General features: G+C 34.6%; 1 protein-coding gene across 6 annotated transcripts in view; it reads left to right on the top strand.

Annotated features, from left to right (window-relative positions):
- The window catches only part of LOC110108302 (phospholipase D delta), a 46,238-nt gene extending 30,077 nt beyond the window's left edge, over positions 1 to 16,161 (top strand). The window contains exons 8-10 of one of the 6 annotated variants that reach the window (XR_003699585.1): positions 7,621 to 7,816; positions 11,446 to 11,560; positions 12,081 to 12,103. Coding sequence is in view for 5 of the 6 variants with exons in the window: in XM_020838879.2 (XP_020694538.1) it covers positions 7,637 to 7,816; positions 12,081 to 12,278; positions 15,674 to 15,970 (675 nt within the window). In the remaining variant the exon portion in view is untranslated. Of the gene's footprint in view, positions 1 to 7,224; positions 7,329 to 7,620; positions 7,817 to 11,445; positions 11,561 to 12,080; positions 12,279 to 15,673 lie in introns of those variants that run through there. The other 5 variants (XM_020838879.2, XM_028691906.1, XM_020838882.2 and 2 more) reach the window with 5 other exon arrangements.
- Positions 16,162 to 27,448: the final 11,287 nt, after the last annotated feature.

The following is a 27,448-nucleotide window of genomic DNA, read 5'->3' as shown; positions in this document are numbered from 1 at the left end:
AATCCGACCCAAACCCGACATAAAAAATTCAGTTTTGGGTTGACCCGTTTAACAAATGGGTTGGGTTTGGGTTCTATTTCCCGACCTATTTGAAAAATCGGTCCGAGTTCGGGTCAACCCGCTATCTCTAAAACAACCAGCATTTCGTAGGACCCCACCTCTCGCCCGCACCGCGTGCACTGGCAAACCTGCGCTCCCACAGGCTCTGCACTACGTCGCACAGCTAGCGTGTTCCGCTTCCGCCCGCACCATGTGACCGCATCTAGTCTCTGGCCCATACTGCATCCCACCTAGTCGTGCCCTCACCTGAGCTCGATCCATGCTTTACACTCGACATCACTTGCTCTGCGCTCGCTTGGTACATGTTGGGTCAGGTTAACCTAGATTTGGGGTGGGTTGGGTCAGGGTTCATATTTTTGACCCGTTTGTGTAATCAGATTGGGTTTGGATTGGAGCAATCGAGGGCGGGTTAGTTTATGGTTGGACCCGAACTCAACCCGAACTCGACCCAAACTTGACCCGAAAAATCATTTTGACACCCCTACTTAGAATACTGTCGTTAAGGAGTCCATACTTGTGTTTAAGTGCATGCGTATTCACCAAGGCGATGTAGTGGTCTCTTTCAATATTAAAGGAGAAGTATAATAAGGCTCATACATATAGTAAGGTTATATAAACCAATGGGAATCTAAGACTCAGGGTGCATTATGTAGGGGTGTAGTCATAGTATGTGAAAAGTAGTGAGGTATTTGTAGGGTCAATCACATAATTATAGTAAGGGAATCCTAAATTGTAGGTGAGAAGGCATATTTCCAATGAGGGCTCATTTTTTTTGTAATAAATTATAATCCTGGTATAAAGTCATTCAACAAAAAAGCTTAAGAACATAGGCTCCAAAAGTGATGGCACTTGAATTCTAAAACATAAGATAGATCCGAATCATCAGGCTAACACTTAAATATAGCCATTAGAAGCTACTAGAGAATGGAAACTCCACATCTTAAGAAGTTGTGAAAGAGATAAATTGATGTAGTAAAGAACTAAAATACAATGTGGGATGACAATTTCGATCAAGGTCCTATGGTTTCATCATTTTGGTCATTATCCTTTCTCAACTTAGTTGCGTGTGATTTGAGGTTCCTTGTTAGCAACCATAGGTTGCTTGATCCAAGAAGACCTCACAGAATAACGACGTGGACATAATTCTAGGTTGATATGCCATACTTACACTCCACTACCATATAAGATAAAAGCTTAGACAAAACCTTATATGACGTATGATAGTACATGCCCTTCTCCTTTTCATGAAAAGGATACCTAAGATGGGACTTACAATTAGATCGTATGAGATCAAGAAGCTCGAAAACCTCCTTAGTGTGGGATTAAATGCTTGAAAATTTTCTCAAGAGAAGATGTGAAAATGGAAAGAATGAGACTCATAACCTGATCATGTGGGATTAAGCAGGCCTAGATACATTCTCCATGTGGCAGAGTAAATATAAAAAAATAGGACTTAAAATATGATCCTGTGTAATCAAGAAAAATTGGGCTTATTTATTGCCTAGTTTAGAAATGCCATCTAAGCGTATATGTGAGAAGTAAGGCCATAGGTCATGATGATATGGGGGAGGCAGACACATCCTATGGTTAAAATTCATATGAAGGATGTGCGTGCATTGCTTTTATTTTTTATATCTAAATTAGCTAGGGCTTATTGCTAATAAGGCCACATGTCTATACCCTAGGATGGTGGGCCAAACATCGAATCATTGTTTATATTGGAGTATAAACAAGGTTGATTTATTTTATATTCGTTTAACTTGCATATTTTAAGGGCAAAAAATTGTTCTATAATCTAGTGTATTCACAAAATAACCCAAGTCACGTCATATCATAGCATGAATATATAGAAAGAAATAAAGAATGAAATAATACTGTTAAAATAAGTAGAAAAGAAAGCACCAATTCTAAACCATCTCCTGAAAAATAAAGGTCAGTGGCATGTTAATATCGTTATCAATACATCATCGCATCACATATCATCACAGCACATCACTTATCTGTATGATTTCATTGCTGGCATCATATCATAGGCATCATAGAAAATATCTAGATCTAATCAATTAGACCTTAGACAACTAGCCATCAGTAATATGCAATACGGGTTCCTCAAGCTATTAGTGTGGATTTCTAAAGTGTGAGAGAGACCAACCTCTCCATGCTCAAATGCTTATGTGTCAGCAGTGAGTAAGACTAATGGTTTACTATGTAAGGGTACATACTTGCAAGGCCGACCATTAAGGTCAAGTTGTATCACACCTGCAGGCAACCACATGAGGGTGCTTGAGTGCATATACTTGTGAGGCCGATCATTAGCACCAAGTAGTATACATGCATGATTGATTGTATCAAGGTGTGCCCATCTAAATGCTGCGTGAGGTTGATCATTAGCGTCAAATAGTGACACATCCACAATTGATAGGATATGACCTATGTTGCGGAACGTCAATTCTAAAAAGGATATGACCTATGTTGCACCGATACACCTATTTATGAAGTCGTGCTATATTCGATACACCGATACGCCTACGATACGACACCGATACGTGTCAGATACGGCAAAGCCGTATCCAATTAAAATACTATTTAATTTTAAAAGGACACGTGTATCCTATACGCGTGTCTAAAAAAAAACGAGTCATATTTACTTCCGCGGCTGTGAGTGAGGTTCTCTCATTTCCGAGATGGATTTGAGTCTCTTGATGATATGAGAATATTAGAAATTGCTAATCTTTCACTTGATGAGCCTGAATTAGAAGGTATGATATTTATTGAAGATGATATAGAAGTTCAAAGACATGCCATTGAAGAAGCTAATCATATCATTCCTTCTATTGAATAGTTGAAACTTCACGTGCTAGACAATTTATGTTTATGCTTTTGTTGTTGTACTAAACATTTAATACTTACTTTTATTTTGATATTATAAGCTACAAGGCTACAAATGATGTTGGTTTCATTTTTTTTTTTGTAATTTCAAATTTTATGCATTGATTGCTTTCTTGATTTTTATGTATGATTTATAAATTATAATGCCATGTTCGCGTCATACCCGTATCCTGTATTTTTTAGAATTGACGTTCCGTATCTGTATTGGTGCAACATAGGATAAGACTCAACTGACAACTCCTGTTGTGCATACATAATAGAGTGGTGACTTTCCTCCTGGATCTTCCTCGAGTTGTTGCACCAATAAAGGCGAGTTCTAGAATATGATTGTAGCAATTGTCATATTGGTCTCCCAAACTCAAAAATTTGTGCATTTATTTATTTTTTTTTCATTTTAACAAGCATAAATCCAATTACATCATAATATACAAATAATATGGCATCATGATCAATATATGAGGAGATTAGGTCTGAAACTAAGCTCACAATGGTAATGGTACCTTAGAATGTCCCACCCGTTAAAAGAGAATCTATTAGACCAGCCAAAGGATTTGCATTACTTACATTCTTGCCAAGGTGTCTCCTCCAATTCTCTATTTCTTACTCTTTTACGCTTGTATGTTACCTACAATCATGTCTCCAATCCTATAATTTCTACAATATAAAATTCAAATAATTTGTCTATAATGATTTCATACTGACACAAGTGTTTACCTCAAAGCTTTTGATGAGGACATCCGACAGTGGAGAGTTTACAAGAGAAGAGGCCAGAGATCTACGGCCATGATTACAACTCTTTATTTCTAAGCTATTATTTGTATTTAATTTATTATTATATATATATTTTTTGATTTTATCCTCACTTGAGGGAGTAGGTTCATGTGACTCCAAGGGGCACTTCTGTCTTTTGATTTTACTATTGTATTTTTGCTATTTATAGCCCCCTCTTCTTCTTTGGAGGGGATGATGATTATTATGATTAAAATTTCAGCACTTGTGTTTTTGGTGAGTTTTTGTGAGAGCTTGTTTGAGATCCCTAGGTAAGGGCAACATACTACCCACCAGCCACAGGAAGCGTCCAGGCTCATGGTCCACCTCTTCCACCAACTTCTTCCCCTCTCTTCTCCCCCAACCGCCGCCCCATCCTCTCTTGTCTCTCTTGGGTGAAAACCTCCACAACCCCAACCCTAGGACGGCTACACCGCACCCTTCCGCCTCTTTCTTCCTTGGCCTAACTCCATACCCAAGCTGACTCCCCTACAACCTTCGGCCACCCATCCCCTTCCCCACCTAACTGCCAACACCTGCCTCCCAAACCCCGCCATCCGACCCTCAAGTCACCGACCACCCAAGCCCCAAGTTGCCTCTACAATCCCCTCCATTCAATCAATACTTTCCTATTTAGTACATCGTAAATTAGGAAAGTGATCAAATTCAAATTTTAATTCTTTTAAATCTGAAATTACTTTCTTAAAATATATGTATTAAGTTATGAAAGATTCTTATTTCATATCAATTTGGATTTTGAATAGGCGATACTTTAATTCTCATTTCCTAATTTAAATTTTCAAACTTAGCAATCCATTTAATTCCCCATTCAAGGCCCCCCTCCTCTCTCCTTATTTGAAAGACTCAAATTCAAATTCCTCCCATAAATTGCCCCAAATTAAATTTCAAATTTGGGAAAATCATCTTAAATCTATTTCCTTTAATTGAAAGTTTATGTTTGGCAACTCAAATTAACCCCAACCGCCCCCCCACCCACCCCCCCAAAAAAAATCCCTCTACTTCCTAGTTTTATTTCCCTCACAAATTAAGCACGCTCAATCTGAAGTTTCTGTCTAGAAATTTGAGCAACATAAACTTGCTGTCCCGCATCCCAAACCCGCCAACTTGCCGTCCAGAAAAGTCCTATTGTTGTCCAGAAATATCAGAAGATCGCCATGCTGTCTTGCTATATGGAAGATACCCCTTTGCTATCCAGAAGCTCCAACAACTCATAGTTTGCTGTCCACTCATGCATGGCCGATCCAGAGCTTGATCACGGCTTCGTATTTGATGATCAAGGATTAATCGATATTCTCCGAATTCCATTTTTCGATATAGATCTTGAGGATGACCACTCCGTCGAAGAATACGTGGAATGAATCATCTTCTCCCTTGCAACCATTATTGACCAACGACAACCTCACATTCAATGACAACTCTCTTCTGAATCTTGATGAAGGTGAACTCTCTCCCGAATCTTATTACTTATACGTCTTCCTCAATTGTGGCATCATGAAATTTATGCAAGTTTTCTCCGCTAAATAATTATTAGGAGTGTGAGAGAGGGATCCTAATAGTGACTAGTCTAATTGTTAATCTAGGAATTTCTTTTGAGAACCCCCATGTAAAGCAAAGCTTGATTTGAATTGGATATTTTGTGCTCCTAACGATTATCGTGTAACCCATTGCCTAGGCTAATTGTCTCTTTATTGTTTTCAATCTTTCATTTAAAATCTTTAGAAGTTGAATAATTATTCTTACTCTTCATCAAGCGTGTAATTTCCTAATTAAACATCAACCTACATATATAGTTCATAAATTTGATCAATCTTTCTCTTTCTTCTTTCTATTATTCTCTTCTTCTACACTTCATCTCTACTGCTCCACAACACCACACAAAAGTACAGTCTTTAATTAAATTGCACACTCACATCACTCACATCCAATTCATTAAATGAAATCAATTAATCAAATTCATATTCTTGCTATAGTTTCCAAAAATTACATTCAACCTTTGCCGCCTGGAATGTGCAGAATACTCCTCCAAACCTTCCTAGAAAATTCCACTGTGTGCACTCACCACCAAATTGCACCGCATAGGAATTCGCTGTGCTACAGTTCTGCGGGTACTGTAGCGAACTAGGCTACAGTAAATTCTGCACTGATCTGAAATTCCCCCGCCTCTTGCTACAGTGATTCCAGGCAATGTGAAGATTTTTGCTACAGGAAAAACTGCACTATGCCGAATTCCCTTTGCCTGGCTTGCGTGAAACTGACTGGAGATAAGAGGCCCACTCACATAACTGCTATTATGCACTCACAACCCTTTGTAACACCTCTTCAGGAATATAGAAATATTTAATTTTATTTAATAATTTACTTAATAAAAATCTTAAATTCACGTAGCAGTAATTAATTTATTTTAAAAATATTAATTAAAACTTATTAACTTAGAAAGAATTGACTTTTGAATTTTCATTAGCTGTATTGTTTGGATATTACTATAAGCATGTCTAATATGGACATAACAAGAATGCATAGAATAATATATGGTCAAATTCATTTCAAACCTTTGATTTGCCATACACTACAAATCCAATTTATCATTATTTGAAATTTTCAATTCTAATTTTGAAAATTTTGAATATAATGCATGCATCGTCTTCATTGCCCGACTAGTATTTTGAAATTTTATTTGATCATCACGCGGCATATTTGGCATGTTTTTTTCTGAAGCGTCCTAGAGGATAGAGTATCTGAGCATCCTCTAGTTTGAGACACCGAGATGGCAGCCCTACAGCCCTCTAAAAATATTTGAACTTCATAGACTTTCAGCCAAATGGTTCTTCTTTTCACCTCCAAAAGCCAATAAAGATGTTGGGACTTGGGAGAACACAACTCATCTTGATCTGTTAGTTGGGAGCTTAGGCTACCAACTAAGAGGTCTTGAGTTCGAGTCTTGTGTATGCGATGTGTGTGTGAGTCTGCCTTAATTGGCCTAAATGTCAAAAAAAAAAAAAAAAGATGTTGGGAGGACCCACACGATAGAAATATTTCTAAAGAAAAGACCCAAGGCTTTTCCAGCAAGGTTTTGACGGTCTTCTATACCCAAGCATTACCCTGGTTTGAGCCCATGCTCCAGGTCAGATAATCAGGTGCTGTTTGGATGAAGCAGATAACCGAATCATAAATTTACCGCTATAGATATACTCCTGAGTTTCATATTACGTGGACTCTTAAGATATCTCCAAATATATAGTGCACATTTCAGTTACTAATTCAATCTATATATATATATTGGGATGTTAATGTCTTTCTAAGCCCTGATGGATAAAGATAGTCATGAACCGCCAAGTTTATTATTCTGCTTTTGCGTATAAATGCAGCAGTACCTGCCATCAAAAGCTCTTTCTTTACCTGTACCGATAAAATTTGACCTTAAATTATCATCAACTACGTGAAGTATTTTAAAGAAAGTCATTCCATTTTTTTTCTGCTCTTTCTTAGGTGAAGATTGACATCAACTTCCTCCTCCGATCCGATATGTATGTCTCTATGCTCTTGGAATGCCAAGTGGCTAGACGTTACACCGGAAGAAAATTCTGTGATATGTAACTGTTATGTTTTTGGCTGCATCTTACATGATTTGCACTTAATTTGGTTTGAAATTGATTGCATTGTGTGCTTTGACGTAATATTGAGGTAACCATTGTTACTTATGGAGGTCTATAATTTCCTATAATTTTCATCGGAAAGCATAGAAGGATTTGCGCTTATTGATGTTAGAAAATAACATTAAAAATTCCTGCATAGAATTGTGTAGGAAGCTTTCTATACATGGTAACTGTAAAAGTTAATGCTTTTCATTTTTTTTGAAGTACGTAATAGCTGGTTTATTGTCAGCATGTTCACATTCCAGGGCCAAACAATGAAGATGATGTACAACATTGTTGGGCAGGAGCTCAAATTCATGAAGCTGGAGAAGGCACATCCACAAGATTATTTAAACTTCTATTGCCTTGGAAAACGAGAAAAAAAACCAAATCAACAACCACAGGCTATGAACCAACATTCGGCAAAAAATAAAGCTGATGCTGCAGTAAGTTATTATCTACATTATTTATTGTTGTTAGCAGCTCTAACTTAAAACATCTTTGTAAGTATCATTAATTGTCTGATATAGAAGAGCACAATGTATTCTTCATTACGGTAACCTTTGTTAAACAATGCATATAATATGTATTGCTGCAATAAATTTGAAATTGGGTTGATTCATTTGACCGCTAGATATGTCCTTTCATGTTTCTACACCTTTTACATTTCTAGAATTTAATATAATATTGATAAGTTTCTTTGTTATGCATAGTTAGAATGCTCTATGCATTAAGAAAGGGAAATACATCTTGTGCTTAAGTTTCTTCTTTCTCTCACTCGCTCTCTCTTTATACAAACACACACATACATACATCTATACTATAGTCATTTAATTAACAAACTTAAAAACACTTCATATAATAGTTTTCAAGCAAATATAGTGATACGATCATAATAGTGATTTTTAGCTATTCGAAAGCCCAGTAAAGAATCCAAGATATAAATAATGAAATGATATAATAATATACTTAAAAATTAAGAATATACTCGTGAAGATGAGGTATCAAGAAGTAGCCTATGAGCGAGAAGCCACTAGTTCCAACAATAAGAGAACTAGTTAAAAAAGTATAAGTAGCAAGGGGAATGAGCATGAAGAGAAGAACTACCAAGAAGCGACTAGCTTCAAAGGGAGAGAATAAAAAATCAATAAACAAAAAACTAATGAAGACGAGAAATAATGAGCAAAAAATAAATAATTATGCGTAATTATTGTGGTAGATATTGAACCAAACTATGAATTAGCATTTTACTCTAAGTAGGAGTCAAGTGCACAATGCTACAACACGTTACAACAAAGTGGTGTGACACAGTCTTTGCTGCGAGCTTGCGCACAAGGCCTACGTTCACTCCTATGGCATGCTTTATATATATATATATATACCCACTTGTAGAAATATATATATATATATATATATATATATATATACCCACTTGTAGAAATTTATCATACTTTCTATCTTGGAATTTTGGCAAGATCTTCATGTGTAGAGTATAATCCTTATGCTATCATCTTTAGGCTGTTAATGAACACTGGACTATTTCCTAACTGATGGTGGTGGGAGATATTTTAAGTGGGGTGATGGCTGGAGATGGCCATGGATGCTTGGTTTATGAAGTGGCGGTGTGATCTCGGGTTCATGGTGGATGGGGTTAGTATATAGGGTTACATGAAGTTAAAAAATTATGATAAGCTCAAATAGGTCTAGTTTGGTTGATTTGATTTAATTTTTTTATAAGGGTGATAAATGATAGAAAATGATTTTGGAAGGCTAATTTAGAATATATAGTTGTGATCTGAGGGTATTGATGAAATTTCAAGAGATTTAAGGCCTTATGAGAGGAAGGGGAACAAGACTAGGTAAGGTTGAACCTAGACTGAGAGCTAATATAAGGCCTTTATTATTTTGATTGCATTGGGTTATTATGGTTGGGCTTAGAGGTGACTGAGATGTAGGGAAAGATATTGGAGAGATTTAGAAGAGATGTTATGAGGGAAAACAACAATTACTGAGGGTTAATTAATCTTTCCCTCCAAGTAAGGTCAATGGTCATCCACCAAGCTCCAACAAAGAGAGAACTCAATTTTTTTTTAAAAATCTTTAAAGGCCATAAATATTTTTAAGTTAGCCAAACAAAGAGATAGGAGCAGTAAGGATTTAGTTCAAGTACATTAAGGATGAAGAATAAAAATGCTTTTATTAGAAGAAGATATTCAACAATGGATGATGCGATATTTTGCTAAATTTTTCAAGGAAGATTGTGAGAATACGATTGACTTTAGTGACCTTAATAACCTAAATGAAAATAAAGATTTTTATTTTTATCGGTGTATTAGTAAAATCGAAGTTAGAGAGACTTTAAAGAAAATGAAATGTGAAAAAGCTATTGGAGCTGATGATATTCCAATAGAGGTGTGGAAATGCTTAGGAGATGAAAGAATTTCTTGACTTACTAAACTTTTTAATATTATTTTGAAGACTAAAAGGATGCCAAATGAGTGGAGAATGAGTGTGTTGATTTCTATTTTTAAGAATAAAGGTGATGCACAAGATTGTGCGAATTATAGAGGAATTAAGTTGATATGTCATTCTTTAAAACTATGGGAGAGAGTTATAGAGCATAGGTTCTAGTGTGATACTAATGTTTCTCAAAATCAATTTGGATTCATGCAAGGTAGGTCTACTATGGAAGCTATACATTTATTGAGAGGTTTGATGGAGAAGTATAGAGAGAATAAAGAGGCTCTACATAGGATATTTATTGATTTAGAGAAAACATATGATAAAGTTCCTAAAGAAGTGCTTTGGAGAGTTCTAGAAAAGAAAAGGGATTAATAATGCTTATATTCAAGTCATTAAGAGAGCTGTTACTTGTGCTCAAACACAAAATAGTTTGACAAAGTATTTTCCAATTTCAGTTGGATTACTGATTACATCAAGGACTAGCCTTATGCCCATATCTTTTTGCTTTAGTCATGGATGTTCTCACTAGATATTTGCAAGAGGTAGGACCCTGCTGTCTGCTTTTTTGTTGATGATATTCGTCTTATTTATAAAGCTAGAGAGGGAGTTGAAGATAACTTGAATTATGGTGGATAGTCTTATAATCTAAAGGTTTTCGTTTGAGTAGATCTAAAATTGAATATATTGAGTGTAATTTTAGTAGTAATAGATCTAGTGGGGGATTGTGATTGGGCAATCAAGTTATTAATAAAAGTACAAGTTTTAGATATGTTGGGTTTATTGTTCAAAGTGATGATAAAATAGATGGGGATATTATTAGATGAGAATGCTCAGGTGGATGAGTGACTTTTCTCTTAGTGACATGATACAAAATGAGCATATACGTGAAAAGGTTGGAGTAGGTCCAGTGGAAGATAAGATTAGAGAGAGTCGCCTTAGATGTTTTGGTCACATAAAATGGCGGCCGTCCGATGACCCGATCAGGAAAGTAGATGTATTAGATTTGGCTTATGTTGAAAAAGGTAGAGGTAGTCCTAAAAAATATTGGTTATAAAATATTAGAAATAACATTTTTTTATTAGATTTAAATGAGAATTTGACTATTAACAGGACATGATGGAGAAAAATGATCCATGTAGCCAGTCCCATGATGGAGAATTTGACTCCTAATAGGGTCATCAGAAGGCTGATGTTTTATATGACCAAACCATCTAAGGTAACTCTCTCTAATCTTATTTGTCATTGGAGGTACTTCAACCTTTTCAAGTTTGTAGTCGTTTCACATTCTATCTCTACTTGTGAAGCCACTCATCCATTTCAGCATCCTCATATCTATATAACACCAAAGCAACTGCAATTTATTTTCTTCTGATTCCTTTACTCTCTTTCATACTTGCAGCCAAACAAGCAAAAAAACCCAAATGAACCAGGTCATATATATATATATATATATATATATATATATTATATGGCCTTTGTGTGTTGTGATCTACCTTCTTTTGCCCAGACATCAGAATTGTAGAAAGATGTAGCCACAAACATTCTCCTTCTCTGCTTTCCCTGTTTATCAAGCCCAACACATTGTTTTTTCTTGTTCTGATGCCAACCACAGCACTGGACCTTCTTGTCGGCAACAGATAATAAATCAGCAACCAGCTGCTTGAAGGAAGGCTTGTTTAAAGATGCTCTTTCCGTTGTGAACCTCCATCCTCGAATGAAGAATGCAGGTCAGTAAAGCTTCACCTTTGCCGGAAACACAAGATCACGGAAGAAGACAAAGAAGAAGCTAATCTGATACGAATGCAAATTTTTACAGAAATACGGTAATAGGTAGTCAAGAACAAGAAGATCTGGTTAAAAAAAAAAGAAAAAAAAAGAAAAAAAAAAAAAAAAAAAAAAAAAAAAAAAAAAAAAAAAACAAGAAGATCTGGTAACTATTATAGTTGAAAAATCTGAAAACAGATTTGTTAGAAGCAACCAAATTTGAAGAAAATTTCATATTGAAACTTCATATAGAATTTCAAAGGATTAGGAGGGAATTTGATTACCAATTTTCTTAACGTTTACTCCTAATTTTTGTCTGTTTTCAGGATCGTCCCTAATGTGATGCTATCCAAAATTAGGCTGCCATTTAGTTTGATGTATTATGTCGTGATATAAGACATTCTTATTTCATTCTATAAGAAACTTTTATACTTATTTAAAATGAATATTTTCCCAAGTTTGAACCGCTGCCTATGCTTCCAGACTTCGTTTGAAGAATTCCAGAGATTTATGATTTATGTTCATGCAAAAGGGATGATAGTAGATGATGAGTATGTGATTTTGGGATCTGCCAATATAAACCAAAGATCTCTAGATGGGTCAAGAGATACTGAGATAGCCATGGGTGCATATCAACCGCATCATACTTGGGCACAAAAGCTGCGACATCCTCGAGGACAGGTCAGTCAACCATCATTCTCTTCAAATTTCATAGTTATATAAACTGGGAAAATCTTTGATACTATTTTAGATATAGCCGTTATTTGTTATGATCTCATGCCAACTTGATCATACTGGAATAGAAATGTTCTCACCGTTTGTAGGAAAACAAGGTTGGGCTTAAGATCTTTAATGAAAACATTTAAGAATCATGATTATTAGTATGATAAGAAATATTACAAGCAATCATACAAAGCACTATTGATGCAGCACAACAGTATATGAACTCCTTTCCAGAACTTTTATTTGTGATAGTTCCGTGAACTAGGAACGCATTTGTAATTATGTTGATGAATTTAAAATAAAAAAAGGGAGAAAGGCGGAAAATAAAATCGAAGAGATGAATCTCTCCGATTCGACCCCACCTCGTCAAACGATGCAATGCTTCACACCGCCCGCCTTTGCTCTGTCTGATCCACGTGAAACCTCAAGCCGAACACTTGCTCCTTTCCCGCATTCTTTCAAAACCTCACTTCGTCACTTTGCCTGGACTTTCCACCTCTACCTAATGCCGGCCGAACTTCTCCCGTCTAGCCCAATTGGACCAAATCCGCACCCGACACCCCCACGCCGGACCGAACTTCCTTCGTGTGTTTCTCCTGTATGTGAACGAACGACCGATCACCCCTGCACATTTACCTGCCATACTAACTCTTGTTTGCCGAAGCTTGCACCGAGCCCTGTTTTACGCAATTGCGTGTGCAAGCAATTACAAATCTTCCAACCGACTACTCTATTTATGAGTACACAAAGAGAAATTGTTTTAGCCACTGAACCATCCAACGATCTTTTGTGATAAAAGATCATTAAATTTAAAATTGATGTAAAATTATAAAGCAATAGATATTTGTCAATTTTAAGGCCCTACGCCATTGATCTTTGATCTGGGTGAAAGGATTTTAAAATTGAAGGCCCTACATCGTTGATCTTTGATCTGGGTAGGATGAGTTCTAATACGAAGACCATGCCGTGATCTTAGATCAGGGCAGATGAATTTTCAATCTGACGACTCTACATCGACGATCTCTAATCCGGGTAAAATGGTTTAAAATTCGAAGACCCTATGCCACTGATCTTTAATCCGGGTAGGAAGAAACAACGACAAATACCGTCCCGATCTCCCTGCGAGGGGAGATGATGCCAGGAGGCTACCGAAATTACCCTAGAAAACTACCCAATTTGAGAGCAATTAAATTTGAATTCTAATGGATTAATTCAATTAACCAACTGATTAAATTTAATTAAAATTAATGAATGAAAATAGTATTTGCACTAAGAATGTACAACTCAACACCAACTCAATACTGTACAACTAATAATTGCTCTCCAAAATCCAACTCACAAACTCTCAATAAACTCACACTCAAACTCTCTCAACGTTCTCCAAACTGTAAAAAAAAAAAAAAAACACCAACACTTGTACAACTCTCCAATACTTCTGGGTAAGCTCCAAAGCAGCAAAACTCCACCTCCAAGTATCTGCAAGTAAAGAAACAAAAATGATTAATACCAAAATAAATGCTAAAGCAAACGAACAAGGTATTGGAAAGTAAACTACGGTACTAAAAAAAAAGAATAGGGTACTTGTGAAAAGAAAGAAAAGCATGTATTGGAACTGAACTACCGCACTGTCATGAAAAGTAAGGTACTGAAACCAAGCACTGGTGTAAAAACAATTGAACAAAAGTAACTACTGTCTAACCTATCTAAACAAACAAACTTTCAGGGTACTTCCAAAGGGAAATAGTAAGTCCTACAAACCAAACAAAACGGGCAACCTTGCTTATAGAGCTTGGTTGTAAGATCCACCTATGGGCTACTTCCAAAATGAATCAACAAGACCCGCTTTTAAACAAACAAACAGGCAATTTCTAAAGGGAGTCGTAAGACTTAATCCAAATGAAACATTAAGCCTTCAATGATAACAAAACGGGCAGCCTTGCTTATAGAGCTTGGTTGTGAGACCAACCATTGTGCTACTTCTAAAGGGAAGCAGTTAGACTCATTCTACACAAATAATCAAGCTATTTCTAAATGCATAAGCCATAAGACCTATGCTAAAAACTACACTAATGAACAGCTTAGCCTATAGGGCTAGGTTGTAAGACCCCCAAGCCAAATTACAACTTTTAAGTGAAGTTGAAAGACCGACATGTTAGAAAAAATTGCTAAATAAATTGCAACAACCTTAAAACCCAAACAAACAAAACTAGCGGACAACTTAGTCTAAAGGACTAGGTTATAAGACTAACATTCTGACATCTTCCAAAAGAAATTGTACGACTTGTTATTTAAGAGAAACTCTTAGGAGAAATATTAAATTCTCAAATTAAATCTGAATCAACGGATAATCTTGCTGTAGAGCTAGGTTGTAAGACCCATCTATAGGCAATTTCGATGGGAGTCATAAGACCTATCCAAACAAGCAAACTTACGGGCATCTTAACCTATAGGGTTATGCTGTAAAACCCACTTTACGGGTTACTTTCAATGAAAGCTGTAAGTCCCGACCCAAATTCAAATGCTTAGGCTACTTTTAAGAGAAGCTGTAAGATCCGCTTCAATTCGAACTTTAAGGTAACTTCTAAGTGAAGTTGCAAATCCCAAACTAAATTATTGGGTATTCTAATTGATGTAAACCCAAAAACTCTAATAAAACTAAAAACTCTTTATTTAACCATCTCGGTCTACTCAGGATCTATGAGAGGAGGCAATCCATGATTGCTAATCAGATTCTCTGGACACTATTATCAATGATTGTTATTGTTGGTAGACTGAAACCTACGGCATACCCAAGATGACGGAATCATAGTATTTTGATCGGGTTTACCCATATTTTAAAAGGAGCATAAAGTTTTCAAATTTATTTAATCAGCATCAATAATCAACATTAATACTCCATTATTAATCACATTTTCAGAAATTGCAAATAGCCATTCTAAAGTAGAGGGTTTTCTGATATAAATTTTCATTATAAATTGTTTCCTTATTCTCTATAAACTAGAAATTGCTGCTCTTGTTCGACTTGTTCTGGCTGATTACTTCTTGATCTTAAATTTATCATCAAAATGATCCTTTTTAATTTTTTTTTAAATGACCCATGTCTCTAATAAATAAGGATAATGTCAACATCATTATACAATATGTAAGGCTTCGTTTGAGACGGTTTTTTTGTTACTTCTTAAAGTAGTTTTTAATACAAAAATTAAAAATTTTATACTAAAAACCTGCTTTTAAGTAGCAACAAGAAAGTAGTCTCAAATGAACCCTAAATCTATTCATTATAAGTGTTCAAAGAGAATTGTGCTTGAAGCAATGCTCATTGTTGATAACAAGTTGTATTGTTTGTATTGTAGGTATATGGGTACCGAATGTCTCTTTGGGCTGAGCATCTCGGTATGCTCCGACCTTGCTTTGTAGATCCCCATAGTTTGGTTTGTGTACAAACAGTGAACAAGATAGCCGATGAAAACTGGATACTATATAATGAGAAGCAAATGATTCCATTACAAGGGCACCTTATTAAGTATCCAATCAAGGTGGATGCTTCTGGTAATGTGGGGTTGCTCGCTGGCCATGAATGCTTTCCTGATGTTGGTTTTAAGGTATTAGGAGAGCATGTTCCCACCCTTCCGGATGAATTAACAATGTAGTTATTCTTAAAGGCTACCATAATTAATAAGCAAGATGGTCTTCTCTATAAAATCTGTAGTTGATTTCAGTCTCTTACAGGCTCTGTGATGCATATAATTATAAGGATGGATATGTCAGATGAGTTTACTTTGGCTATTCAGTTTCAACGATGTCTTTCTGCTAAGAAAACTCATTTCGCTATTTTTTTTTTTTTTTGGGTATGATTTCCTGACTCTTGATAAAATAGTGGAGAACGTCATTTTTTAACTTGAAAATCCGGTCCAAAAATATCATTTCTAATATTTGCTAATCAAGTCTTTTTAGGTTTAACTCTATCTTTTTTTACATAAGTCAAATTTAATACCTCTACTTTTCTAATCGGATCATCTGTTTTATAGGACCAAATCATCTAAGACGACTCTCTAATCTAATCTTTCATTGGAGCTACTCCTATTTTTTCATGCGTATGCTCATTTCGTATCCTATTTCTGAGGGTAAAGTCAAATCATCCACCTGAGCATCTTCATTTCTACAACACTTAGTATTATGATTATCTTTTAATGGCCAACACATGGCACCATAAAGCATTACAGTTCTCACCACCATCTTATAGAAAGCCCGTCCACAATAGTAGAGATGAATAATTGTTCTGCATGTTTTAGAGGAATATCAAGGAACTTAACTGAATTTTTTTTTTGTTTCATAGATTGTTGTGTTAGCAATCAGGGATTGTAGCCTAGTTAGGGCTTCTGATGCCAACATGAAATGTTTTTATAGGCATTGACAAGCTTGTGATACTATTGAACGAGCATACTGCTGCTTTAAGGATCTCCACAGCAGTGAAGAGCGTTGACATGAAAGAAACATGTACTATTGGATCACATGGAACAAAAAATCAGCAACCAGTCATGTCAAATCGTGTCTACGGGTTGGATTGATTTAGGTCCAACTCGAATTTGACCCACCAGCTTTTGACCCGATCCAGTTTAGGATTCATGTCACTTTTTCCAACATGAACCCGAAATGATTTAGGTTCGGATCAACACGACTCGACTCGAAACCAATTCAGTAATTATATCGATCTACATGATTAAACTTATGTATTTAACATCAACATTTAACAGGTAAAATTATACATTAAAAAATTAATAACAGTGTATAAATTGTTTACAATGTTACATTTTTACATAATTCATAATACATTACAATTTGCAAATAAACTTAAATTACGGACTTAACAACTCAAGCATAAATTAGAAACTAAACTATTGAAATTATCAAATTATAGGTCCAACTAATTCAGCAAAAAGTTCAAGATATCATAAACCCTCCTATTCTTTAGGTTGAATTAATTGTAAAAGGAAGATGGTTAAACACGTAAAAGTCTTAAACAAATAAAATTCTAATTCATGAAGATAGCATAAACTAGAAAGCTTTAAAAAACAGCTTAGTAAACTCTCCAACTCATTCAACAACTAATGAAAAGTGAGGAAATAATAAATATTTGATATTTTTAATTTTCTATTATCATCCAAGGCAGCCATTTGCATTAAGCTTAATTTGGTATATGTTAAATAATATAGTATATGTTATTGATCTAAGCTAACACAAATGCAACCTGGTTGCAATAGTATTTACCCCAAATGGCTCTCACTTTCAGTTTAGAAGATTTCTCATCATTGCTTGAGTTTTCATATCTTAATTCATCAAATAGATGAATTGATGAAGCATTATAAGTTCAGATTCAACAACAGCCCACAGCCACAGGCCAATAGGCCAACTAAACATGCAAAAAGGAGTACAATCCTTTAACAACAAAACTAAATAACACTAAAAAATACAAAGACCTAAAATTCAATGAAAAAAATGGAAAAAATGATGCACTTATCGACATGTCAAAGCCTTCAATGCAAAAAGTCAAAGACTGAAAACCCAAAATCCAAACTAGTTTAAATAGGGAGGAAGAAATCACAAATTGACAGTAACATCAAATAAAAAAAGAATTAGTAAAATACCTAAAATGTAAGTGGCAAATCTCAGAAATATAAAAATGATAATACCACAAAGGCATAGAGTGCACAATACAGGATTAAGATAAACTAATAGTGGAACCCAAGAGAGCTCTGGGTTGGAGGTAGAGGAGGGGAAGGTAGGAAGCCAAAGCCAGAGGCGAAACTGACAGGCAAGAGCTCCCAACATCAAAGACTCGAAATGAAATAAAGAATATTCGCAGCATATTAGGCTAAACCTAAATTGAGCGGCAGTCTACCACTACAGGAAAATCACCCATTTCCGGTGGCATTTTCCGGTGGATTTCTAATTTAACGACGGAAAAAATTCCGCTGGGAAAAACCGCGTAGGAAAATAAATACCGGCGGCAAATAATTCCGGTGGCTTTCCGGCGGACGTAAACCGCCGGTCAAATTTTAAAAAAAAATGCTCACGCGTCATCCCCCCTGCCGCTCCCACCACCCTACTCCCGCCAGCTAGCCCAGTAACCTTTCGCGGCGGCCCGCCAGCGCCCCCGCTCCGTCCAGCTCGTGAGCGCTCGCGTGTGCGCGGGTTGCACCAGCCCGTGTGTGCGCGGGGGTCGAGCCAGCCCGTGGGCGCTCGTGTGCACCCGCTCCCGCGCCTGCCATGAGATTCGAACAAAGGTCAGTTGGGAGAATTCTCAAACAACCAACCGAATTGTTGAACATGCAAATACGTTTTTAATGTCAATTTTTTTATTTAAATTATTTTCGAATCGACAATCAAGTAGTTTTTAATTATACTAAAAAATGAAACTAATTATTTAAAATAAAAAATGATAATTAATATAAAATAAAAATTAACTAACTAATTAACTTAAAAATGAAAATTAATTAAATAGTTAATATAATTTTAATACTTTTTGTTAAATCATTTAAATAGTTAAAATTTTAATCATTTTAATTAAATTTTAAAATTCCGCAGGAAAATTGAAAAAGCCGCCGAAAAAGCCATCTGAAAATTCAGTGGGAAGGAAACCACCGAAAAATTTCGTTGAAAAATTCATTTCATTGTTTTATGTCGGAAAAGCGCTAGAAAGCCGCCGGAAAAGTTACCACCGGAAAGCTGCCGGAAAATGATGTCGGAAATTAGTAATTTTCATGTAGTGTATGAATACGTGTGGTGCAGCGGGTCCAAATTGGGTTTTCGGGTTGACCCGAACCTAACCCATAATTTAAAACGGGTCGAAATTCGGGACCTGAACCTAACCCATTCTTAAAACATGTTGACCCTAACCCGAGAAATCCGGGTCAAGTTCGAATAGGATTTTTTGTGTTGGGTTAATTTTGACACCCCTTGTTGATAGCATATGCTTGATTTAGTGCAACAAATTAGACTAATATGAAGTATGAATGAGGATTGTGTCCGGTAGGGTCCTTTTATGCCTTAAATAATAAGGGGTGTTAAACTTTGATATGTATCATATAATCAAAGGTTTTATTTTTGACGGCTTTTTACTTTTTGAAGCACTTTTCTAGTACAATTTTTTTTAGTTTAAGAAATTTTTGTAAAAAAAAATTGATTTATAAAGTAGTTAAAAAGGCATCCCAAACAAAGCCTAAATTTATGTGGAGCATAATTGTATTGGGTTATAATGTGGTTGATCTTAAATTTGATATTTGAATCCAAACTGACAAATTTAGATATAAAGAGGATAAGATGTTTCAAACATTTTTGTCAATATGTGAATAACAACAATAAGAAAATAATATATGCTAAAGAATCATCCACGCCCAGACCGATAAACTATTCATACCAAAAGGGTTATATCCATTTATAAGTTGTGAAGAGTTTAACCATAGATAATCTCTTAACCATCCCATCAAATAAGTGGAGGATTCATTAAATTGTGAAACGTTACCCTGCCATAATGTAATGTGTTTCCAATGCCAATAAAAAGTAACCCATCCAATGGTATTTAGCATATAGAAAACTATCAAAGAAAATGCGTCCCAAGCAAAAATATAATAAGTACCGCCACGCTTGGGGCCATTGCAAGGATAATTATAACCGAATTTTTTTTATCTGACATTAACTTGGAACCACGCTCATTTAAAACACATTTTACTAAAATCAATGTAGTTGTATGTAAACCCGGAGCAATAACATGATGAACCAAGAAATCTCCCGACCCTATTGTTAAATAAAAGTGAATTACTATTCTCATTAATAGCATTCAACTATCCAAGTAACCATATGCTTCGACTTGCATTGAATGTCGGGCTATGCATTGAAGATAAGAGCACTCTTAATGAGTTATGACCCAAGTTCTAACCCATTGGAAATTTTGTTATCCCAATCAACTTAATAATATTATAACCCTAACTTTGACGATGTGAATAGAATAAATTTATGTCATTATATCCTTATATTAAGACAGGCGAAAAAATTATTAAATTTATTTTAAGATTAGTGTTCTTAAAGAATATTCAATTATTTTTTACTCAACTTAATACAATTAGGGTATTTTGACATTTAATTGTATAATTTTCATTGGGATTGAATCTTATGTTTGTAACCTAAAATAATGTATTTCTTTTCTCAATGAAGTTCCAAATTTTGATAAAGTTCCAACAAGTGGCCAAAAATAGTTAATATTGAGGTAGTTGGTCTAAATTACTAAAGGTAAGGGAACAAGTAGTTGTTCTTGATTGTTATTATGATCTTAAAATTAAGAATCTCTTATGATTGGAAAATATTTATTTGTATGACTCAATGGATGGAAATCAAAACTTTTACAAGAAACATCTTGTAAGAAATTTCATAATTTTTGTATAAATTCTTTTATATATTGTTATGTCAGTTATCTTAGAAACATTAATATGATAGTTAGTAGATATAAAATAAACAAATATCATATCAAATACTAACATTTTCAATTTGTAAAAATGAATCTTATATTATGATTAAATTTTGGTTTATCATGTTTATCTTCCCTATAGATAGTTAATATGTTCATGATGTTGATTATTTTTGAAAATTATTCTTACCTCCTATTTAAAAATCTGTTGATGAAATGTTTGTTTGATTAACTAATTGAACAAATTTGAATATATTTTGCAAATACTCAATTGTTAAATGAGTGGGCTTGAACTTTATTGCCTAGCTTATTTATAATTATGAATAATATCGTTTAAGGTTCATAAAAAAGCTTGATTAAAGCTCAATAGAAAGCTTGAGTATTGTGCTATTGGGAGTCTTGCTAAATTAATAAATATGATTGATATGTCATCAAAAAGCTCATCTGATCAAGCATGATTCCTAGTGCAACCTTTGGATTGATTACTTTCAAAATTAAATTCTAGACTATTCAAACTTTATTTAAGTAAAACTTATAGTTGAAATAAGTATTTCAACGAGACATTTAAACACCCCAAAATAATTCAATCCAAGCTCAAATGGCCTTTGAGCGAGGAGCAAACAACATGAATAGTAAACAAATTGAGAATTTATGAAAATTGGATATCATTTTTGGTTTTAATGGCTAATAAAATTTTCAATATTTTCATTTTGATTAGATATGCTTTTACCCTTTTGTAACTGATAAAACAATTCCTTATTGAGCTCTTAATCGATTTCGAACTATTTTTAAAGCTATTTTTCCACTACTCAATATTAGATTAAGGCTTCATTTAAGACAGCTTTCTTGCTACTGCTTAAAGTAGAAAGAAGCAGTAAGAAAGTCATCAACTATGTAATAGCATGTAGTTTGACTTTGCCAATTAATTCTTCCAACAATTATGCTCTGATAACAATTAATTCTTTCAAATTAGATTCTAGTGCATTACAATTGATCTAATGCCCAAAAATTACAAAAAAAATCCGTATAAGTAAAATATTACGATCAAAATACTATGATGAAAATGAATTGCGATTTGGAGTTATAATGACTCTAGAAAAAAATGGCAAAATCAAAATACGGGCTATTACAGCTCACGCGCCCGCCCGTGAACATTGCACACTTACCCGTGCTGCCCCTAGCCAGCCCGCCTGGATTCGAACTCACAACCTTTTAAATTTCAAAGAGTAACTATTTACTGCGCTGCAAAATGCATTACCAAGCTATCTCTTTCATATTTAAATAATAATACTAAGCTATTAAATTAATAATTAATTAAAATAAGCTATTAAATTAATAATTAATTAATAAGTAATTTAATAACTTATTTTAATTATTTAAGAATTAATTTATATAAAATATTAAATTAATTATAATTTAAAATTTATTATTTTAATTAATAATTAAGATAAGTTATTAAATGAATAATTAATTAAACTATATAATTAAATGAATAATTAATTAAAATGAGGTATAAAATTGTTAATTAATTAAATTACAAAATTTTTTTTTTCAAAAAATATTAAAATTTGCTAGAAAGTCTGCCAAAAATACCATCGGAAACAAATCCGTTGGAAAAACTGTCTATAAATAATTCAAAAATATGTCATCATAATCCGTCAGAAATCTAGTACCAGAAATTAGTTTGTCAAAAAATACGCCAGTAATAGGCGATTTTTCTATAGTGTCATGGTTGCTGACATGGATCGTTCGGTGAGGTTGGGTCAACTATCTCCTCTGACTAAGTAGACTAAAGACCATGATGGCCCGGGATGACAGAACCTTAGGATCTTGATCAGGTTCATCATCATTTCCCCACCATATGCTTTTAAATATATAAATAATAAATTTTAAAATTCTAAGAATTCACATGCTACTTCTATATATTAGATACTTTGTATCTATTTAATGATTAGCTCTAATCGAAAGTGCTCTCTCGTAATTGGGAGAGGTAGTTAACTCTAGGTGCTTGCGCCTATAGGAAACCTAGAACCAGATTATAAAGTCTTGACCCGATGAGAGCAAATATCTGTGTAGTGCTTTATCTTAAACTCAAAGTTAATCTGCTTCCTTCTAAAAATTTGACCCAGTACACCATTAAAACTCTCCTAAAAGAAGGGAGGCCATGGCGCAAATTTTTGGAGACATCAATCATAGCCTCAAAAGACTATCCTTTCACACTTAGAGGTCAAATCACACTTTCCAAATATTCACCTATGTGTTCAAAGGACTCGCTAACACAAACTCAACTTGCATAACTTATCCTGAAGACTCTCCCAGGGGACTCGCCCTAGAACCGAGGGCTATATTAAGGATATAAAGCCATTCAAGCATCTATCTGTTCATGCATGTGTCTTGTTTAGTTTCATAATTAATATTGTATTTTTTTATTGTATGTAGACTTCTCTATAGCCCTCTAAGCCCTATAAGTAAATGATGAATATACATACTTTGAATATTTTCACACATTCAGAATCTTTGGGAACCTCTTAATACTTTTGAGCTTGATTTGCATTTTAGTTCTCTATCACCCTTGATATTCATTAAAACCTCATTAGATTCTCTAACCTAGAAAATTACTTGCTAGCAAAGTTGATTGTCATCCACAGTCAAATTTGGATCAACACTATAGGAAAATCAGAAATTACAGGCGATTTTTTCCAACTGTTCCTATAATATTTATGGCAATTTCGTAAAACACTGGCGCCGGTATAAATGACATAGGAAACAAATTTCGACGGTCCATTTATGGCGGTTAAGATTACCAGCGGCTTTCCGGTGGTCATAGCGTCGGCGACCGTCGGTTAAGCACCAGGGGATTACCAGCTGTCAAAAATGCCGGTATTATCAGCGGCCTAACTGTCGGTTAATTGCTAGTATTTACCGACGACTTCATTAAATTTTCGGTGGCTATAATAAGCCATCCAGTATCGAAGTTTCTGGCGGCCAAACCCCCGGTTGGTCACCGGGAACCTATAACATTTAAAAAAAATTGATAGTCTCTCCTTTATTTACTCAATTTTCAACAAACCTGCACAAAATTAAGAATATTTATCACAAATATGGGCAACACACTACTATAATCAACCCACAACTATAATCCTAAATCCACATATATAGCATTCAAATGAAATCTATAATAAACATAACCAAATGTTTAAACAAAAGGTTCATCAGACCAAATAAAGTCTACAATAAATATAATATATAAATCCACAATACTATGTCTATGTCTTCGCTTTCACATAACAAGTTCATCAAACCAAATATTTAAATCAAAAGTTTATTAAATAAATAAGAGTACTAATCATCCTTCGTGTCCTCGATTCCTAGTGATTCATGAGTCTGCTCTTGCTCTTTCTTGTTTTGGTTTTCATCTCTATACGATCGTAGCTCTGCCTGCATCTCATTTTGAATCTTTCTCATCCATTCTATCTCTCTCATCAGGGCTGCAACCCTCTGGCTAATATTTTCTTTAGCTCCACTAGGATCATAAAATACTGATGTGGATGAACTACCCTCATAAGCATAGCCTTCCGAACCCAAGCCATCCTTCCGAACCCAAGCCATATACCCTCCCCCTATGCCTTCCTCTAATAACATCTGACCATGTATGATACTCATAATATTGGGTCAATTTTGAAGATGATCCCTCATCAGTAGACTGACGACTTTATTGAACTCGTATAAAATCATTCTGCGAGAATAAATCTATAAAATAAATTGATATTAGAATGATATTTTTCATATTAAATTTATATTCCCGAACTCCAAAAATTATAGTCACATGAGCTTTTTTAACCTTTTCATTAAGCCACTGATGGTCAGCTTGATGTTAGTGAGTCATTATATGCAACTCCAATGGTGTCAGCTCCCGGCCAATAAACTCTTTCTGATGGATGAGAAAGAACAGCACTGTTTACTAATTTCTCCTTATGCCATCTCATATGATCTGTTGAACTCATTAATGAATAGAGCCACTGAAGTCTTGGAATGATCGGTAAATAAAATAAACGGAAATATGAAACATCTTTCTTTTGATAATATTATTTTCCTGAGTTTGGCTTAATCTGAGGCGCATTGCATGTGAGAAAACAATCTTCTGTTACATCATCCTTATAATATAACATACATCCATTGATATAATAATCAATTTTTATAGCAGTGAGACCCAACTTGGATACTAATTTCTTAATTCGGTAAAAATCTAAGGGAATTAAACTGTCCGTTGATTTTTTTCCTTGACAAGACCAATGAAGTCATTGAAATAATCACGAGGAATATTATATTTAGTTTTGATAATTAACATCCTCACTGTAATTAATAATTTTGAATGAGTTTTGCAACCATCTCAAATTGGTTTTTGAGCTACATATAGTAACTCAAAAAAAAAAAAAATTTGGTTTATGCATTTGGTGGCTCATCCACACTAGCCCTTAAAATAAGACCTACTATATTAAAAAAAAGTTTTTCTTACGGTCTAATCATTTGATCTTCATCAAATATTTTAAAACCCGTGGATGGACCGACATGAGTATCTCTATGTGGCTCGTACTCGCTATGTGAGATCTAAATCCATTAGTCTGGAATAAATACCTTATGATATAAATCAACCATCACATCATCAGGCTTGAGGAATGCTTGATTTTTGTGAATTGAACAACAACATCTAAACATTCCATCGAACTTAAAGAAAGGTAGTTGAGATGCAACTTGAATAAAAGTCTCAACTCTATGTATAAATTCATCTGTCAATCATATTCGACTCGGTAATAATTTGTTATACATCCAATATCTCTCTTTTTGGATAATCATTTGAATGTTAAAGCAAATGTTTTCCTACATAGTTGTGAAATCAATTATTAGAAGATATGCAGCCTAAACAAGTGTACGTGCTTTACTTTTGAATAAGTGTACTTTACTTGAATTGGAATGTATTCACCAACCATCAAATAAATACAATAATACAAGATAAATAATTTATGTGACAAAATGGAAAACTCGGCTAATGACTCGTATCTTATCTCTAAGGGTAAAGCCACTCATCCACCTGAGCATCCTAATCTTTTCAACACTTAGCTCATTATTATGCTTCTCTTTTAATGTCCATCATTCGGCACCAAAAATCATTGTAGGTCTTAGAACCATCTTATAGAATTTTCCTTAAGTTTGAGGGGAACTTTTCTATCGCACAATAAGCTCGATGCAATAGAACCAATATATCTAAAACATGTACTCTTATTAACAAGAATAATATTATGAGCAAAAAGTAAACACTAAGGTATAGACTCAAAGGTTGACCTTCATAATTCAAGTTTACCTTGAACTCCCTCTCTAGTCTTATCAACAAGAAGAATATCATGAGCAAAAAGAAAACACCAAGGTATAGACTCTAAGGTTGACATTTATAGTTCAAGTTTACCTTGAACTCCCTCTCTAGTCTTACCAAAAAGATGAATATCATGAGCAAAAAGAAAACACCAAGGTATAGACTCTAAGGTTGACATCCATAGTTAAAGTTTACCTTGAACTCCCTCTCTAGTCTTATCAACAAGAAGAATATCATGAGCAAAAAGCAAACCCAAAGGTACATCCTCTAAGGTTGACCTAAAAAATTCAAGTTTACCTTGAACTCCCTCTCTAGTCTTACCAACAAGAAGAATATCATGAGCAAAAAGTAAACACCAAGGTATATACTCTAAGGTTGACCTCCATAATTTAAGTTTACCTTTAACTCCCTCTCTAGTCTTATCAACAAGAAGAATATCATGAGCAAAAAACAAACACAAAGGTACATCCTCTAAGGTTAACCTCCATAATATAAGTTTACCTTGAACTCCCTCTCTAGTCTTATCAACAAGAAGAATATCATGAGAAAAAAGCAAACACCAAGGTATAGACTTTAAGGTTGACCTCCATAATTCAAGTTTACCTTGAACTCCCTCTCTAGTCTTATTAATAAGAAGAATATCATGAGTAAAAAAAACAAACACAAAGGTACATCCTCTAAGGAAAAGTAAACATAAAGGTATAGACTATAAGGTTGACCTCCATAATTCAAGTTTACCTTGAACTACCTCTCTAGTCTTATCAAGAAGAAGAATATCATGAGCAAAAAACAAACACCAAGGTATAGACTCTAAGGTTGACCTCAATAATTCAAGTTTACCTTGAACTCCCTCTCTAGTCTTATCAATAAGAAGAATATCATAAGCAACAAGCAAACACAAAGGTACATCCTCTAAGGTTGACCTCCATAATTCAAGTTTACCTTGAACTCCCTCTTTAGTCTTATCAACAAGAAGAATATCATGAGCAAAAAGCAAACACCAAGGTATAGACTCTAAGGTTGACCTCCATAATTCAAAATTACCTTGAATTCCCTCTCTAGTCTTACCAACAAGAAGAATATCATGAGCAACAAACAAACACAAAGGTACATCCTCTAAGGTTGACCTTCATAATTCAAGTTTACCTTGAATTCCCTCTCTAGTCATTTCAACAAGAAGAATATCATGAGCAAAAAGCAAACTCCAAGGTATAGACTCTAAGTTTGACCTCCATAATTCATGTTTACCTTGTACTCCCTCTCTACTCTTATAAACAAGAAGAATATCATAAGCAAAAA

The sequence above is a fragment of the Dendrobium catenatum genome, unplaced genomic scaffold (genome assembly GCF_001605985.2).
Source record: "Dendrobium catenatum unplaced genomic scaffold, ASM160598v2 original_scaffold_86292, whole genome shotgun sequence".
NCBI lineage: Eukaryota > Viridiplantae > Streptophyta > Magnoliopsida > Asparagales > Orchidaceae > Dendrobium > Dendrobium catenatum.
This window is presented reverse-complemented; position numbering and strand designations above follow the sequence as displayed.